Here is a 14,973-nt window from a genome sequence, read left to right on the forward strand (position 1 = left end):
CGTGAATATGACTGCTTTGTAATTCCTGGAGAGATTGTTTGGGAACCTGGGATGAGCTCAGTTTGGGTTCCTCTCGTTCATTGTATTCTGCTCACCAAAGTGGAACCCGTGGACACGGCCTCAGAGCACTCCTTTGCTGTAAATGTGGCTCTGTCCTGACTAGCACTTTAAGTGGGAAACCCAACTGACTACTAGTTCTCAGAGTTAGAAAAACCAGTGGATTGGTGGTGGGAAGCATGTGGTGTTTTGGAACTTGTGCTGTGCGTTAAGGCTGAGGAACAGGCCTTGTGTTAGGATCAGTTTCATAGGATTAAGGCTCAGCCCCAGTTCCAGCTCCCCTAGGCGAGGATCAGGTGCATTGGGTTGAGTACCATTTACCTGATTTCTGTCTCTTGCATAGAAACACAAGTTTTGTTAGATTACCTCTAAGGTTTTGATATCCATGTAACTTATTCTAGGGAATGATGGTAATTTTGTAAAAGCAGATAAAAATAGAGAATGCTCATAGAAACTGCAATAAGCTGCTATTTTTATGAACAAGCCATAAAAGGATGGTTAGAAAGCTTTTATTATAATGTGGGAAATACTTCATCTCATCATATTAACTAAAAATGCCCGAAGTACTCAGGATGCAAAATTGCATATGTTCTAAAATTACAACTTTGTAAAACAAGACAGCTAAAAATAAAAATGACTGGAAAGAACTGTGCTAGAATAAGACAATGACTATATTAGTAAGCTGGGATTATGGCCAGTTTCTTCTCTCCCACCCCCTACATATTCTGTGATGGGCTTGATCGCCTTCATAGTGGGGGAAAAAATTTCAACACGCTTTTAATTGTAAGACTTGGTCCCTGCAAATAATGACCACTTGTATTTCATAAATCCACTATGATCGTGTTTCTCACTAGAAACGACCTCGATAATCTTTGAAAGGCTGTTGAAATTGATTGCTTTTTAGTGATCTTCACTTGCAGGGTGGTTAAATCTATATGCATTTTAGGGTATTGAAACGATTGTAATTAGATTGGTTCAGTATAGAAGCAGTTGCCTATTTTGAACGTATAATTACTGCCTATACTAGTCCTGTTTTTTATTTTCACCATAGTCAATATGCATCCACTAAGTGCCCCCTGTATATTTCAGGTAGCAGCTTAAATGCCATCTACCGATACTATAATGAAATGGGGAAGAAGCCTAGGATGAAGTGGAGCACAATTGACAGGTGGCCCACACACCCCCTCCTCATTCAGGTAAGCCCACAACTACACACAGCCCCTGGCACCCAGCTTCTGCGTGGGTCAGGCTGTTACCCCTGCCTCTGAGCCTCACCATTCTCTTGCTTAAATTGTATGCTGGGGATTAAAAAAAGAAAGAGTTAGAATCTTGATTTATTATGACAAGAGAAACTAAATTTAAAGATTAAAGGTTAGACTCTGTTTTTTTTCTTAAGGTTAATACTGTTAGTCACAAACCATAGCAGAATTACACTTTGAGTTTTTGTGCTTCCCAATGACCAGAACGTTGAAGATTATGCAAGGTGTTTCTGCTAATGTGCATTCATAGAATGACGGACAAATAAATCCTGTTATCTAAATCCTTTAAAATGCCAAGCTTTTTAAAACTTAAAGGTAATATATCTACGTGTTCTGAGATGTGAAAATAAATTTAACATTTCAGCTGAGAGAGTTTCATATATTAGAAGAAATTTCAAAAATTTTCTACACAATTACATTTATAATAGTTATATTAATAGATACTTGATATTAGGAGAATCAGTGAAAACCACAATTATAAAGCCAATGGCTTTGGTTTTGTTTCTTTTTTTAAGGTTTTGTTTGTTTATTTTTAGAGATGGGGAAGGGAGGGAGAAAGAGACAGGGAAAAATCATTGAGAGAGAAACATCCATCAGTTGCCTCTTGCACGCACCCCAGCTGAGGACCAGGCCTGCAACCAAGGCATGTGCCCTGACTGGGAATTGAACTGGCGACCTTTCATTTTATGGGATGATGCTCCAACCAACTGAGCCACACCGTTCTGGGTGCCAGGGGCTTTGTTTTTGTTCTTAATTTTATTTTTCAATTACAGTTTACATTTCATATTATTTTGTATTAGTTTCAAGTGTACAGTGTAGTGGTTAGACAATCATACACTTTACAAAGTGGTCTCCCCAATATTTCAAGTACCCACTGGCACATGCATAGTTATGATATCATTGACTGTATTCCCTATGCTTTACTTTATGTCCCTGGGACTGTTTCGTTACTACCAATTTGTATTTTTAATCCCTTCACCTTTTTTTAACCAAATCCACAATCCTCCCCTCCAGCAACCACCAGTCTGTTCTTCTGTATCTATGAGTCTGTTTCCATTTTGTTTGTTCATTTATTTTGTTCTTTAGATTCCACATGTAAGTGTGATGTAAGGTACTTGTCTTTCTCTGCCTGACTTATTTCACTTAGCATAATAGCCTCCAGGTCCATCCATCCTGTCATTAACGGTAAGGTAGCTTTAATTAGCTTTTATTATCCTGTTCTTCCCTTTGAGTAAGAGAGTGCTCTTGGTAATTACCCTACATCATACAAATATAGTTCGGTTCTATTGGTGGAAGTTGCTGCCTTAAGTTGAGGTAGGAGAAGTATTTGGTGATTCAGATTTCATCCAATTTATATTTCATTCCTTGGACATTCTCTGCCGCAATACCAGCGTATAACACTTTTTACAAACCTGGAGTCACCTAAAATCTGTAACCACTAGATGGCGCTAGACATCGTTAAAAGCAGCCAGCTCTCCCCTAAGCAGACCGTGTTCCTTAGGCGTGCAGGTGATGTCAAGGGTTAACCCTTAGGTTGAAATCCAGTTTTAAGAAAGAAGTGAAAAGAAGGCGCCTTCCCTTAGGAATGGGTGTGGTTGTGGTCTAGGGGTCCCCCACTCATTTGTCCCGTGACTGGGTCCAGTCCGCACCGCCTGAAGTCCCAGCGTGCCTGGCTCATTTGCTCTTGGCCTGGACTGGAAACGAGGGGTGTTCCAGGTCAGCCCTGACATGTGGTAGCAGAGAACTGCGGGTCTGCGCAGCATCTGCCTGCCCTGATCCACGGAGTAATTAGATTTGCATTAAAATTCAGCCATTTGAAAAGGGGGGAAGCAGAAAGATGGAAAGGTCTCTTAACTGAGGAAGTCTCCCTTCATAAATGAAAGGGAATTTTAGAGGCATTTATCTGCCCTCCTAGATGGTGTGATTGAAGGCTCTGAGAGGCGCCTGCCTCTTTCATTCTGCTGAGGGATTGCGCGTAGCAAATACCACAGATGGGGTGTAGATGATTTAAGTAGCACTTGGACTTGCCCACGGCGCCTCAGTTTTGACGATGGCTTAGGGTCTGTTGTAAGCCACAACAAATTGCGTTTGTACTTGCAGGTTTGCAAGATGAGAAAAGGAAAACTACAAAAAATGTTGGAAAGCAAAAATTATTAGGTAGATTACATGAGAAGGAGATTTGATATCTAGCAGAAACAGAAATAAAGACAAAGCCCAAACCTAAACCCTAAACTGAACTAAAACTAAAAATTTAGTTAAAAACTAAAACTGTGATTTGAGAGAGAAGGGAAGTGGGGGAGGGGTTGATTTGTTGTTCCACTTATTTATGCATTCACTGGTTGATGCTTGTACATGCTCTGGCCGGGGATTTAACCTGCAACCTTGGTGTATCAGGACAACACGCCAACCAACTGAGCTAGGGCTAAAACTATAAATATTTTGAGTCAACATTCCTACTTACTACAGGTAGTAATTACTTAAAATAGTAATTTTAATACTGTTACCAGCTGTTGGAGTAACTGGAGTGAATGGATGTTCCCACCTCCTATGTAGCCTTCACAGTAGCCTCCTTCTCTGGACTTTTGTCCAGAGATAATCCTTTCTGAGCATCCTTAGTTTCCAAACATTGCGAAGATCACCAGAAAATACTGTTTTTGTTTGTGTCTAATCCTACCACATCCTATAAGTAAATTGTAAATTTTGGAAAGGGAATTCTCTAAGCACCATTTCGTGCCTTAGGGCATTTACCGAATTTTGAGGGTGCTGGAAAGATTAATAATATCACAGTATTTATCGGGGAATAATTTGCTCATCCTAAACTGGTATGAATCCAAATACCAACAAGTATAAGTTTACATGGTTCTGGTAAATTGTCCTTTATAATGATTTTCTGTCTGTATAATGTTTTAAAAACCTTTTTATCTGGAAATAATTTTAAACATGCAGAAAAGTTACAAGACTAAGAATGGTATAAGGAACCTTCATCTACTCTTTACCTAGATTTCACATATTACGAATAACATTTATCTCTGTGTATATGTTTATGTGTCTATATATACATAATTTTTTCCTGAACATTTTGAGAGTAAGTTTTAAATTTATCTATATACATATGTAAAATCACCCCTTACACCTAAACAGCAGGGATATTTTCTTCCATAACCATGATACAGTATTCAACTTCAGAACATTTAACATTGATTACTTTGTCTAATCTATGTTTATATTAGAATTTTTTCAATTGATCCCTTAATGTTCTTTGTAGCATTTGCTTTATAAGTGAAATGACAAAGAATGATTAAAGTGTAAGATGAAAGAAAGCCTCTTCAGAGCTGGTATTTCAGCACCTATTGATGTGAATCAGAAAGTGCCAAGTAGAGGAAGGGAATTAACTGGTCTGGCTGACAGAGGTTTGGGGGAGGGGGAGGGGTCTGCATTCTGGCCCGAGTTCCGCAGACGGGATTGAGGGGGCCCCCAGGTCTGCACATCTTTCCCCCTCGGTGAATTTAATGGGAGTTTTACAACCTCTCATCTGCTGTGATGAAGGCTGTTATGAAGATTGACTCAGTGAGGATCCTGGGCATATAAGGAAAAGATCATAAAAATAGATAATTTTTTCTTGTGCCTTTACTATTTCTGTCTAATGTATTTTAATGCAATATGCCTGAAAGCCAAACGAAGGAGGTTTAGAAAGACCCCGTAAGCTGTTTTTCTGCTAACCGAGCAAATGAGAGGTCTTAAAACAACTTCTCCTTCCCATCTGTGTTTCCTTCCCATCTGGAAGTGTGCCCTGCTCCTCCCGAGGGGCTGCAAATCCTGAGCCTTCATTCTCAGTGAGCCATTAGCAAGCTTTAGAAGTTTCCCATCAAATTCCCCAGGCCCATGAAACCTTTAGGAGCCATTTTGATGACGAACTAAAGCAACAGAGACTGTACTGTTGGCAATTTTTTAAAAAGAGGGTTCTGATTTTTGAGGGTTGCTCTGACATTTTTTGGCATGGCTCTCATTTTTAAAATACTGTCTTTTCCTTCCACCGCTTTCTTCCCACTTGCTTCCGACCCTCCTTCCTGGGTACTTCTGCAGTGCTTTGCAGATCACATTCAGAAAGAGCTGGACCATTTTCCTCCGGAGAAGAGAGGCGAGGTGGTCATTCTCTTTTCCGCTCACTCACTGCCAATGTCTGTAAGTAAGAACATTTTGTGGGGTGACCTCGGGGGAGAGGATTTCTAAACGTGCAGCGTGACCCAGCTTCCACAGCGTCCTGAATTCCAGAATCTCAGACTTCACGTGGTGCTCTATTTTTAACGCAACTCGCTTTTTGAAGCCTAATAATAGCTCGCTCAAATGATAATATTTATAATTTATGATACAGGGTGGGGCAAAATTAGGTCTACAGTTGTTCGTATGGAAAATAGGAGAATAATAAGTCATACAAGAATAAGCTCTGCTTCGCAGACTCACAACCATAAATCTAAGTTTGTCCCACCCTGTCCAGCAATGGTATTAACTTGAAGATATATCACAGGTAAGGATTTTTCAGCGGTGGCAGTGAAAGGGAGACCGCTGTTACCTGCCTGATGTCTTAGCAGGTGGAACCGTGGGCCCTCCAGACTGACCGCTCTCAGCCTCACCCTTTTGTTCTCGGTAGGGGCTCTCTGAATTCCAGGAAGCCATGGTTTTCAGCTCGCTAAGACTTAGGACCCCACGGTGGCAAGCGACTACCGAGTGTGTAGGAACCACAGTGACCCAGCAAGTGTGCCGAGTAATAGCTGCATGGGAGTGCTTGCAATAAGCAGCCAGTGTCACCAGCTCAGACCTGGCAGCATGTTCTTACAGACATTGCTTCCAAAGCTGGGGAGGCGGAGAATTGCGCTTCTCAGGCGCGACTGAGGCTTTAACTGCAGCGTTAATGGGGTTCCTGGGAGAGTCTGGGCCAGGCTTCTGATCGGTCTTGACTGCCACCTGGTGGTCACCAGGGTCGAGCCCTGGCAGCTCTTCCACGCACACATCGCAGCTAAGCAGCGACCGCCCTTCCAGCAGCGTGTGGCCCTGGAGAGAAACCTCTCTGCCCTGGAAGCCTGCTTGTTTGCCTTGAACGGGTTCCTCGTCTCTCCTTCTGGCATTATGCAAATCCTCTTCCCTCTCCACCCTCGTCTTATTTATAACTGTCCTGCGTGCCCTGAGGCGCTGTCTGAAGTGCCAGAAGGAAGCCTCTTGAACTGGGAAAGGAGGAAACACATTTTTATGCATGAACGTTTCCAGGTGGTGCCCCCTCTTTTCTCACCCTCGGCCTGGCTCCGCCTCCTTCCCTCTGCGTCTGAGCACGCGGCTCCCAGGTTTCCGCCACCCCAGGCTCGGAGTGGGACGGAGGAACGCCGTGCAGTCAGGAGAGGGAAGGGGTGGGGAGTCCCAGAGCGCGTCTGGAACCTGTAGTTGGTTTGGTCTGACGGTGAGGAAAGGGAGGTGCACGCCCAAGTACCACGGTGGCCATCAGCGGTCACAGCACGGGCGACAGCGGCCATTGCCGGTACCACGCCGCCTCCCCGGTATCTGTAACCCACGTGCCTGGGGGAGATTCGGTCACTGCATTTACTCAGCGGTGTTCACTCAAAACCCAGCAACTGTGTGCACGAGACTTGGGGACAGAGCTCATTCACACTGACGGCCCACAGAGGGGCTCTCTGTCCCCTCGCAGGAGGTTTTTGGGGCAATAAAAGCAAAATCGATATTTAAAATACGTGTGTGTCTCATAAGATAAGTTTTTAAAACCCATAAAGATAGAAACCCATGTGTCTCTGCTGCAGGTGGTCAACAGAGGGGACCCCTATCCTCAGGAGGTGGGCGCCACTGTCCACAGAGTCATGGAGAAGCTGGCCTACTCCAACCCCTACCGACTGGTGTGGCAATCCAAGGTAGGTGGCCATCACACATTAGCAGGCAGTTGGCCCTTGTGAGGATGTCTATTTGGGGACTGAATTGTAAAACGGTGGGATTTGGCTCTTCCGTATGGACAGACTGTGGTGTAACCCGATTGCTCCCCATGGACAGAAAGTATCCCTGAAGCAAGTAGGACGAAAGGGAAATCAAGTGACTCTCTGAGTTCCCTTGACGTAACAGGTTATTTGTAGTCATAATGACAGTCATTGTCATAGTCTGCCAACCTCTAGAAGGATTCAAGCTTCACGATGGAAATACCCAAGCCCGTTAAAGCAGATGCACAGCGTGGCCCCTGCTCTGAGGGAGGTGTGAGTGCCAGGCCCAGCGGGAGAGGTGGGGCCACGTCCACACACCCTCCTTTCTCCTAGGTTGGCCCGATGCCCTGGCTGGGTCCTCAGACAGACGAGACCATCAAAGGGCTTTGTGAGAGGGGGAGGAGGAACATCCTCCTGGTCCCAATAGCGTTCACCAGCGACCACATCGAAACGCTGTATGAGCTGGATATTGAGTACTCGCAGGTTCTCGCTGACGAGGTAAGTGCTGCCGCCTGCCTTCTCCATCCTGCTGCGATTTGTGTTAAAGGAAAACGTTCTCTGCCGTGATCTCATCGTATCATTCAAAACCGTTGTCTGGGATATTTGTTTTGTGTGTACTGTGTCCTCCTTGGTCTGAGTAATACTTTTTCTGAGTAATCTGAACACGTCAAGGCAGATCCATGTCGGCGGTGGGGAAGTACCTCACTGCCTTCTGAAATCAGGTGGCCCGCCGTGGGCAGTGTCATTTTATTTAGTTTGAGCATTGTACCACTTGAAAGTAATAAAACCTACATTTCCTTAAGAAAAAATAATTGCTCTTCTCACTGACCTAGAGGAAGAAAACTTGATCATTCTATAATTTCTTTCCTTCAATGAATAGTGTCCTTTGGGTTTCTGAGGCACATGGGAGTCATTGTCACTTAGGAAGAGAGTGTGGAACGAACACTGAAGCTGTGCGTGTTGTATTTTTCTTGACCATCTTTTTTATGCACTTAATTCGCTGTTTGCTCCTGTGTAACTATCAGTCTGATTATTGAAATAACAAATACTGCTTTCTGGTCATGATGGAGGCATAGATAAACATGCCTCGCCTCCTCGCACAACCACAGCAAAAATCGCCACTAAACTACAAAGAAACTATCACCCAGAATTGTCAGAAAATCGAGCTCTATGAAAGTCTGACGACCAAAGAATGAAAGAAGTGACATTTGTGGAGACAGGTGGGAGGGGCGGAAAGGTGGAACCACACCCCCCATCCTTAGTGTCTCGTTATGTAAGACGGATGTGAGTTGTCACTCAGAGTGGAGAACACTGGCTTCTGAGGGTCAGCCCTAAACCTGAGTCTGATTATAGCTTTGTTTCTGTGCGGATTGTTGGGACCTGAAAAGCCCTCCCCCCCACACCCCAATCTTCTGCCAGAACTCCTGTCCCTGGTCGTCCACGTGTGATTGATGGAGGCCTGGCCTCGAAGGACTCTTCACCCTCTCTGGGACTGGGTGGCAGGTGCAGGGCAGGGTGGAGAGTGGGCTGGAGGACCCACAGGTTTTGTATCCGTGCTGGTCATCAATCAAGCACTGATGAAGTTAGAGGGGGCCTAAATGACTTGTCAGTAGTTCTGATAAAGAATTTATGGGAAAGTTGTAATTGGCTAAAATGAGGTTGCAGGCTTGTCTATGGATTTCATTTAATGATGCCTTGTGTACCCGCCATGACCAGGCTAATGTGAGCTTGCTAGAAAGACTTCAGTGCACATACAGTGCATAGCAGTGTGTTTGGAAGAGAAGTTTTTGTTTGTATTGAATAACTTCTTATATTGATAATTCACATTCATTCGTATTACTAAACTGAGGTCGTTCCTTAGTAATCTATCAATTATTAATGACTAATAATGATTTAGTTCATGTAGAGAATAAAGACAATCATCTAGCTACAATTTGTTTCATTTTGATGGGACAGTATACTGTGTTTAAAACAACTAACTCTTTAAAAAGTAGTTTCAATGTTTTCCTCAAATAGAAATAACTTAACTGATTTTGATAATAAAATAACAAGGAGCTTAGTTGAGAGAGTAGAACTCACTTTGAATCTTGCTCTTCAGACATGATATATTAATACATTGATAAACGTAAGACCTTCTTCTCCTCTAAATCTGTGCGTATGTTTTAATTTAAATGATATTCTTCTACATGTTTAACAAAAATGGTATTTTATTTATACTATTTTGTAAACTATTTTTTTTTCTTAAAAATGTAGTATGGATTCAAATCAATAGATGTAATTAGATTTATGTAATTACTTTAACAAACCCTTAATTAGCATATATTAAAGATGTTTCTAATTTTTTACAGTCATAAACTGCTCGCAATAAACATAATTTCCTTTTTTATTTTCCCCGTTATTTTCTGAGGTTAAATTCCCGCAAACAGAATTTAAACATTGCCCTGTTTTACTGGGTTGCCCTGCGCAGATGCATCTTGCAGTGCCCCCAGAGGCAGCGTCTGAGAACACTGCCTGCCAGCACTGGCTGCCTTGCTTTACTGGCTTCTCCATGAAGCTTCAGAATACAGTCCCTGTGAGAGCTCTGTGTGTGCTGGGTCTCAGCCTCGTCCCCAGGCAGTAAACGCTGACTTAAAGGGGAAAGCACCTGAAAAGCCAACAGCGTTGGGAAAGGGAACGAGAAGACCCTAACTACCTGAGTAGATAATAATCAGACATTTCTCACTTATTTGGGGGATAATTCACTAGATGTTTTTGGAGAGGAGAGCAGGAATGGTAGTGAAACAATCCTCAAATTTTTATTTTAGATTTTTTACTGTAAGTATATTTAAAATCCCAACTCTGAATTGGATCCAATGTAGTAGGTTCAATATACATTAAGTTAGTTTATTTCTTTCCACACTTGGAATCAAGATAGGTTTAAAAATTCACTTACAGCAACATCCTGCTTGAGTCTATAAAGGTGTGCATTAGAAAGGTATCATGAAAAAAGGATGATAAGCAGATTTAAGGTACTTGGACATTCTATCCAATACAACCTCAAAAATGGTGTGGAAACCAAGTACCTGTGGGAAGGTGATGGTTTAGGGGAGGAGTAGGGACTGAAGAGCAGTTTCATGGTCACAGAGGTGAAAATAGGCATAGGGCTTGGTCCTGTGAATACTTCTCATTTCTGAGCAATCTGGGAACTCTTTTGAAGAAAGACTTTGAATTGTGTGTGTGTGTGTGTGTGTGTGTGTGTGTGTGTGTGTTTTGTAGTAGCCAGTTTCTTTAAAAAACAAAAGGAAAATAAAATGTGTCTGTGTTTTTCTTCCCTTTTCTCGTTTGATTCAGTGTGGAGTTGAAAACATCAGAAGAGCGGAGTCTCTTAATGGAAATCCATTGTTCTCTAAGGTACCTGGAGCATCGCAACCGGTTGCGGTAGAACTTGTCGGAGAGTAATCCTCCGAGGAACTCATACAGAATATTGGTTTTCTCATGTATTAGAACATTCCGAGTTCCAATTAATTACAAAAGTAAAATCGAATTCCTTACACTCTCACTCTTTCTTCTTCCTTGAGATAACCCCAGTTTTCTGATTTCTACCCACCTATCACTATGGCCGATTTAAAATCCACCTTTCAGAGAATGAGGGTTAGCAGGTGGGGTCAGAAGATTTCATTCTGTCAAGTCGATTTTAAATTTTCTTCAAGCTGAGGATTCTGGGGAAAGGAAGATATTAGAGAATGTGGTTCAAAGGATTCCTAATTCAGCTGGAAAGAAACCCTAGGCCATAGTGATCATCAGGACAGATGGGAGGAGGGACTGCATGGTGTGGGGGGAGGTGAGCCGACCCTTTTCTGAGGAACCTTTGCTTCCTGTCGCCCGCCTTCCAGGCCCTGGCTGACCTGGTGCACTCGCACATGCAGTCAAACGAGCTGTGCTCCAAGCAGCTGACTCTGAGCTGTCCGCTCTGTGTAAATCCTGTCTGCAGGGAGACGAAATCCTTCTTCGCCAACCAGCAGCTGTGACACCTGCCGGCAGACCCGCGGGCTTAGGCAAATGCCAACCTCCAGGGTGTGGAAGAGGACGCACTTGGGGACGGAGGAGGGAAGTTATAGGAGTATACATGCAGCCTTTGGGCCCGCGTTGTGGGATTTCTTGAGGATCAGACTCTGAAATCCTTACTGAGAGTGTTCTATTTTTATATGCCAATATAGGAAGCACTTATATCCTCTCTCTCCTTGGGTAAAGTTATTCATTGGGAACGGCCACTAGGCTATTTAAAAGATGAGTTTTAAAAACTTATCTTACAAGACGCACAGATATTTTAAATATAGATTTTGGTTTTATTGCCCAAAAACCTCCTGCGAGGGGACAGAGGGCCCCCCGTGGGCCGTCAGTGTGAATAAGCTCTGTTTACAAGTCCCGTGCATCTAGTTGTTGGGTTTGTAAGTGGACATAGTTGAGTAAATGCAGTATAACTTGAAAAAGAAGTGTTCCCTAATCTTCCCAGGCCCGGGGGTTACAGATGCCGAGGAGGCGGCACGGTGCCCGCTGATGGCCACCGTGGTACTTGTGTGTGCACTTCCCTTTCCTCACCGTCAAACCAAATCAAGTTCAAGTTCCAAACGTGCTCTGAGACTCCCCAGGCACACAAGGCTAATCAGTGTGTAGAAATCCAGCATTTGCCCTGTGTCCCTGGGTAGGAATCTGTGTGCCACAGGAAAGGGGGGCTCCTGTGCTTCCTGTCTCCATGGCCAGCGATGCCCCCACACTGATGACAGGAGTCATGTTAAAGCTCCTCCCAGGGCCCCGTGAACCTTTCCTTCAAGCATCTTCTTTATCTTGGTTGAATGTCTCCTTGTTGCACATTTGTTTGAAGAATTATTTTATAAAGTCAACTATGTTTTGTAACCTTGAATTCTTTCTTAATTTATAATTTTTTATTACAAAAATTATATAACATGCGATGAGAAATTTCAAAAATAGAGAAAAGATTAGCTACTCTAACGCAACCACTATTCATCATATTGTTTTTCTTGTCATTCTTTTCCTGTGGATATTTTTAAGGCCATTGTAACCTTGAATTTGAGTGAAGAGTTTTAAAAATATAGGAATAATGTAAGATCGGAGTCTGGTCTATACTTGGATTTAAATGGATTTTTAAAAATCTCTGATGGATTCATAATGAATTTGTAATGATTACTTTGTCTTTTCTCATTGCTCTAAAACTTTGTTCTTCAAAAGAGCATTTCTTTGATTTTTTAAAAATCCTGTTCATAAAGTGGAAATTAGAGAAGTCATAGATACCCTACATTCAGGATTTACTCTATTAATAAATATTTTGACATTATTAAGGTTTAAACAGTTTGATTCATGCTCTCTGTTAAATCAAAACTAATCCAAATTAGCTAATAATCAAAATTATTGAGTAGATATTACAAAAGAAAAGAAAGAAAGAAACATGCTGTCTACTTTAGTTAATAGTTTGCTTACACTGATAATGGCTCTGAAATTTGAGGAGCATCTACATTTTTTTTTTCAAATTGGTTTTGCTAGGCATAGATTGTGTTTCCAGAGAAAGGTGCAAGGCAGAAGTAGCTCTTTAGAATTGTCCTCATCTGTTTCCATCCACTTTTGGGGATTAGGTCCAGAGCAGACTTTGCGTGACTGAATTGACTTCTCTGGGTTGGTGGCATGGTACTGAAGGCAGGTCATACTTGGGGCCATTCTGCCTCCTTCAGGAAATTTCCTGAGGACCTACCTCACTTTGATTGCATTAGAGTTGAATATATACATACTATTAAGAAGATGTTGCAGAAAACTTCCCTTCAAGAGCTCTTACTAGGGTATCTGAAGCCCCTCATTTGCTAAGGAAGCTTCCAAATAAATGCACGGTAGGCTGTCTGGAGAAATATCCTTGATTCTGAGTTGGGACCAGACTGGTCTTGGTAGCGAGAAGCTAAGTAAGGGGGATTCATTGGGGTCACTGCCTACGGCATTTGTTGTTCCAAGAAGTGTTGCCTTTGACTTATTAACCAAAGGTGGGTAAGGGTCCTCCGCGGAGACAGCAAATCAGCGGTGGCTCTTTTTAGAGCTCATAAGCTTTGAGAACTGTTATCCTGTTTGTCAGCTTTGAAATACAGATGTCTGTCCTCGTGATTAGCGATGCACTGTTGGCAGTTTCTTCAAGCTCCATGTGGGCGCAGACCTGATGAACCAACTTGTACAGAAAACTCGCAGGTCCTGTGTGATCATGAGGAGGCAGTGTCGCTTGCCAGGGCCACAGAAGGCCCGGTCCCCGCGTGGCTAGCACAGAAGGAAGCGACTCTCTATACGCATAGGCATTCTAGAACAGCTCACCTTTTAAAATTAAAAGAAATTTTCACACTCAAAATTTGCTTCATATCAGGAGATATGAAACTTGTTAAAAGACCTTGAAAAGGTATATTAGTGACGTGTTGGTGCTGAGTAGTTAAAAAATCCACTTTTCCCCAGAGTACACATCCTTCTCAATAACCTCATGCACAGAATGTAACGTTCCTCTATGATTCCATTCAGCTCTTCTTTGTGGCTGAAATTATTTAGACCATGATGTTACGAAGGTATGAAGAGAAAGTGGATTTTCTCTCCAAGTCGCCCGAACTAAGCCTGTCAGAAGGTACTTTATGTTAATAATCCTAAACTGACGGCATTTATGTGTTTAACTTTTCTTTAAACATAGTTTTTTTTTTTTTCTTGGGGAAAATACAGTGATTTGGTGGGATAAGTCTCAGAATGACGTCGCTGCATTTTTTCCCCTCAGCTAATCTATTCTCATCAATTAGGTGTTTAATTCAAGAAACCCTAACTTGAGGTATGCAAGGGAGAGTGTCTGCTCAATGTGATGCCCACGTGTTCATCCAGAATACGTTATTCCACCAGGAGGGCGAGTCCACACCGCTGGGGAGGGGCTGCACGTGGTCTGCAGTCCTTGCTCTTCCCTGTTCGCCTTCTCGTCCATTCTGGGCTGGGCGGGGGTGGGGGAAGGGGCCCATCGTGTAGCTGTAGCTGGAGGGCAGAGTTTAGAGTTGATGATGGTAAGAAAAAGCTAACACCTGCGAGCATGCGTGTGTGTGTGTGTGTGTGTGTGTGTTTGTGTGCACGCGCATAAGCCTGGAGCCTCCGACTGCATCTTTAGTCCCGTAGCTCCAAGCTCTTAACCTTGCCCACGTGACCCCCTCTGTCAGAATCCTGCTGGTGGCATTTGGAACAGGCTTCCCAAGATTAGGTGGAAACAGGAAACCCATTGAGATGTCACAGTTCTGACTTGACGCTAAAATCAGTGTGCTCCATTAAAATCATTCAGCATTCTCAGTCTAACTAGCAATAGGGGCAATTCTCAGAGGAGGAAAAGGCTAATCATTTCTTTCATGATTTATAAAAATTATAAAATTAGAGACATTTCATCAAGGTCACGCCCCCAGAGGGGCTTTGTCAATTACATCACAAGGAGTTTTGTTCTTAATGCCCACTCATTGAGATACCATTTGTAAGAAGCCCCTTCCATAACTTTTTCAGTCCGGGTGGCTTTTTGTGATACTAAAGTTTCATTTTATAGCAACAAACGTCATCAGTTTTCAGGGAACATATATCAAATGGATTAAATCTAAATGTTAGATGGCTCAAGAAATCTGACGCGTGCTTGAATTGTCTCCAGTTAAAAT

The 14,973-nt window shown here is 42.8% G+C and overlaps 1 protein-coding gene across 1 annotated transcript in view; it reads left to right on the plus strand.

The window, feature by feature from the left end:
• Positions 1-12,620, plus strand: part of FECH (ferrochelatase) — a 33,267-nt gene extending 20,647 nt beyond the window's left edge. The window contains exons 6-11 of the mRNA XM_090285458.1: positions 1,147-1,253; positions 5,400-5,498; positions 7,121-7,228; positions 7,622-7,786; positions 10,619-10,678; positions 11,161-12,620. Coding sequence (XP_090141584.1) covers positions 1,147-1,253; positions 5,400-5,498; positions 7,121-7,228; positions 7,622-7,786; positions 10,619-10,678; positions 11,161-11,295 — 674 coding nt within the window. The 3' untranslated portion in view covers positions 11,296-12,620. The remainder of the gene's footprint in view (positions 1-1,146; positions 1,254-5,399; positions 5,499-7,120; positions 7,229-7,621; positions 7,787-10,618; positions 10,679-11,160) is intronic.
• Positions 12,621-14,973: the final 2,353 nt, after the last annotated feature.

This window comes from Furipterus horrens, unplaced genomic scaffold (assembly GCF_987537825.1).
Source record: "Furipterus horrens unplaced genomic scaffold, mFurHor1.1.pri manual_scaffold_8, whole genome shotgun sequence".
NCBI classification, from domain to species: Eukaryota; Metazoa; Chordata; class Mammalia; order Chiroptera; family Furipteridae; genus Furipterus; species Furipterus horrens.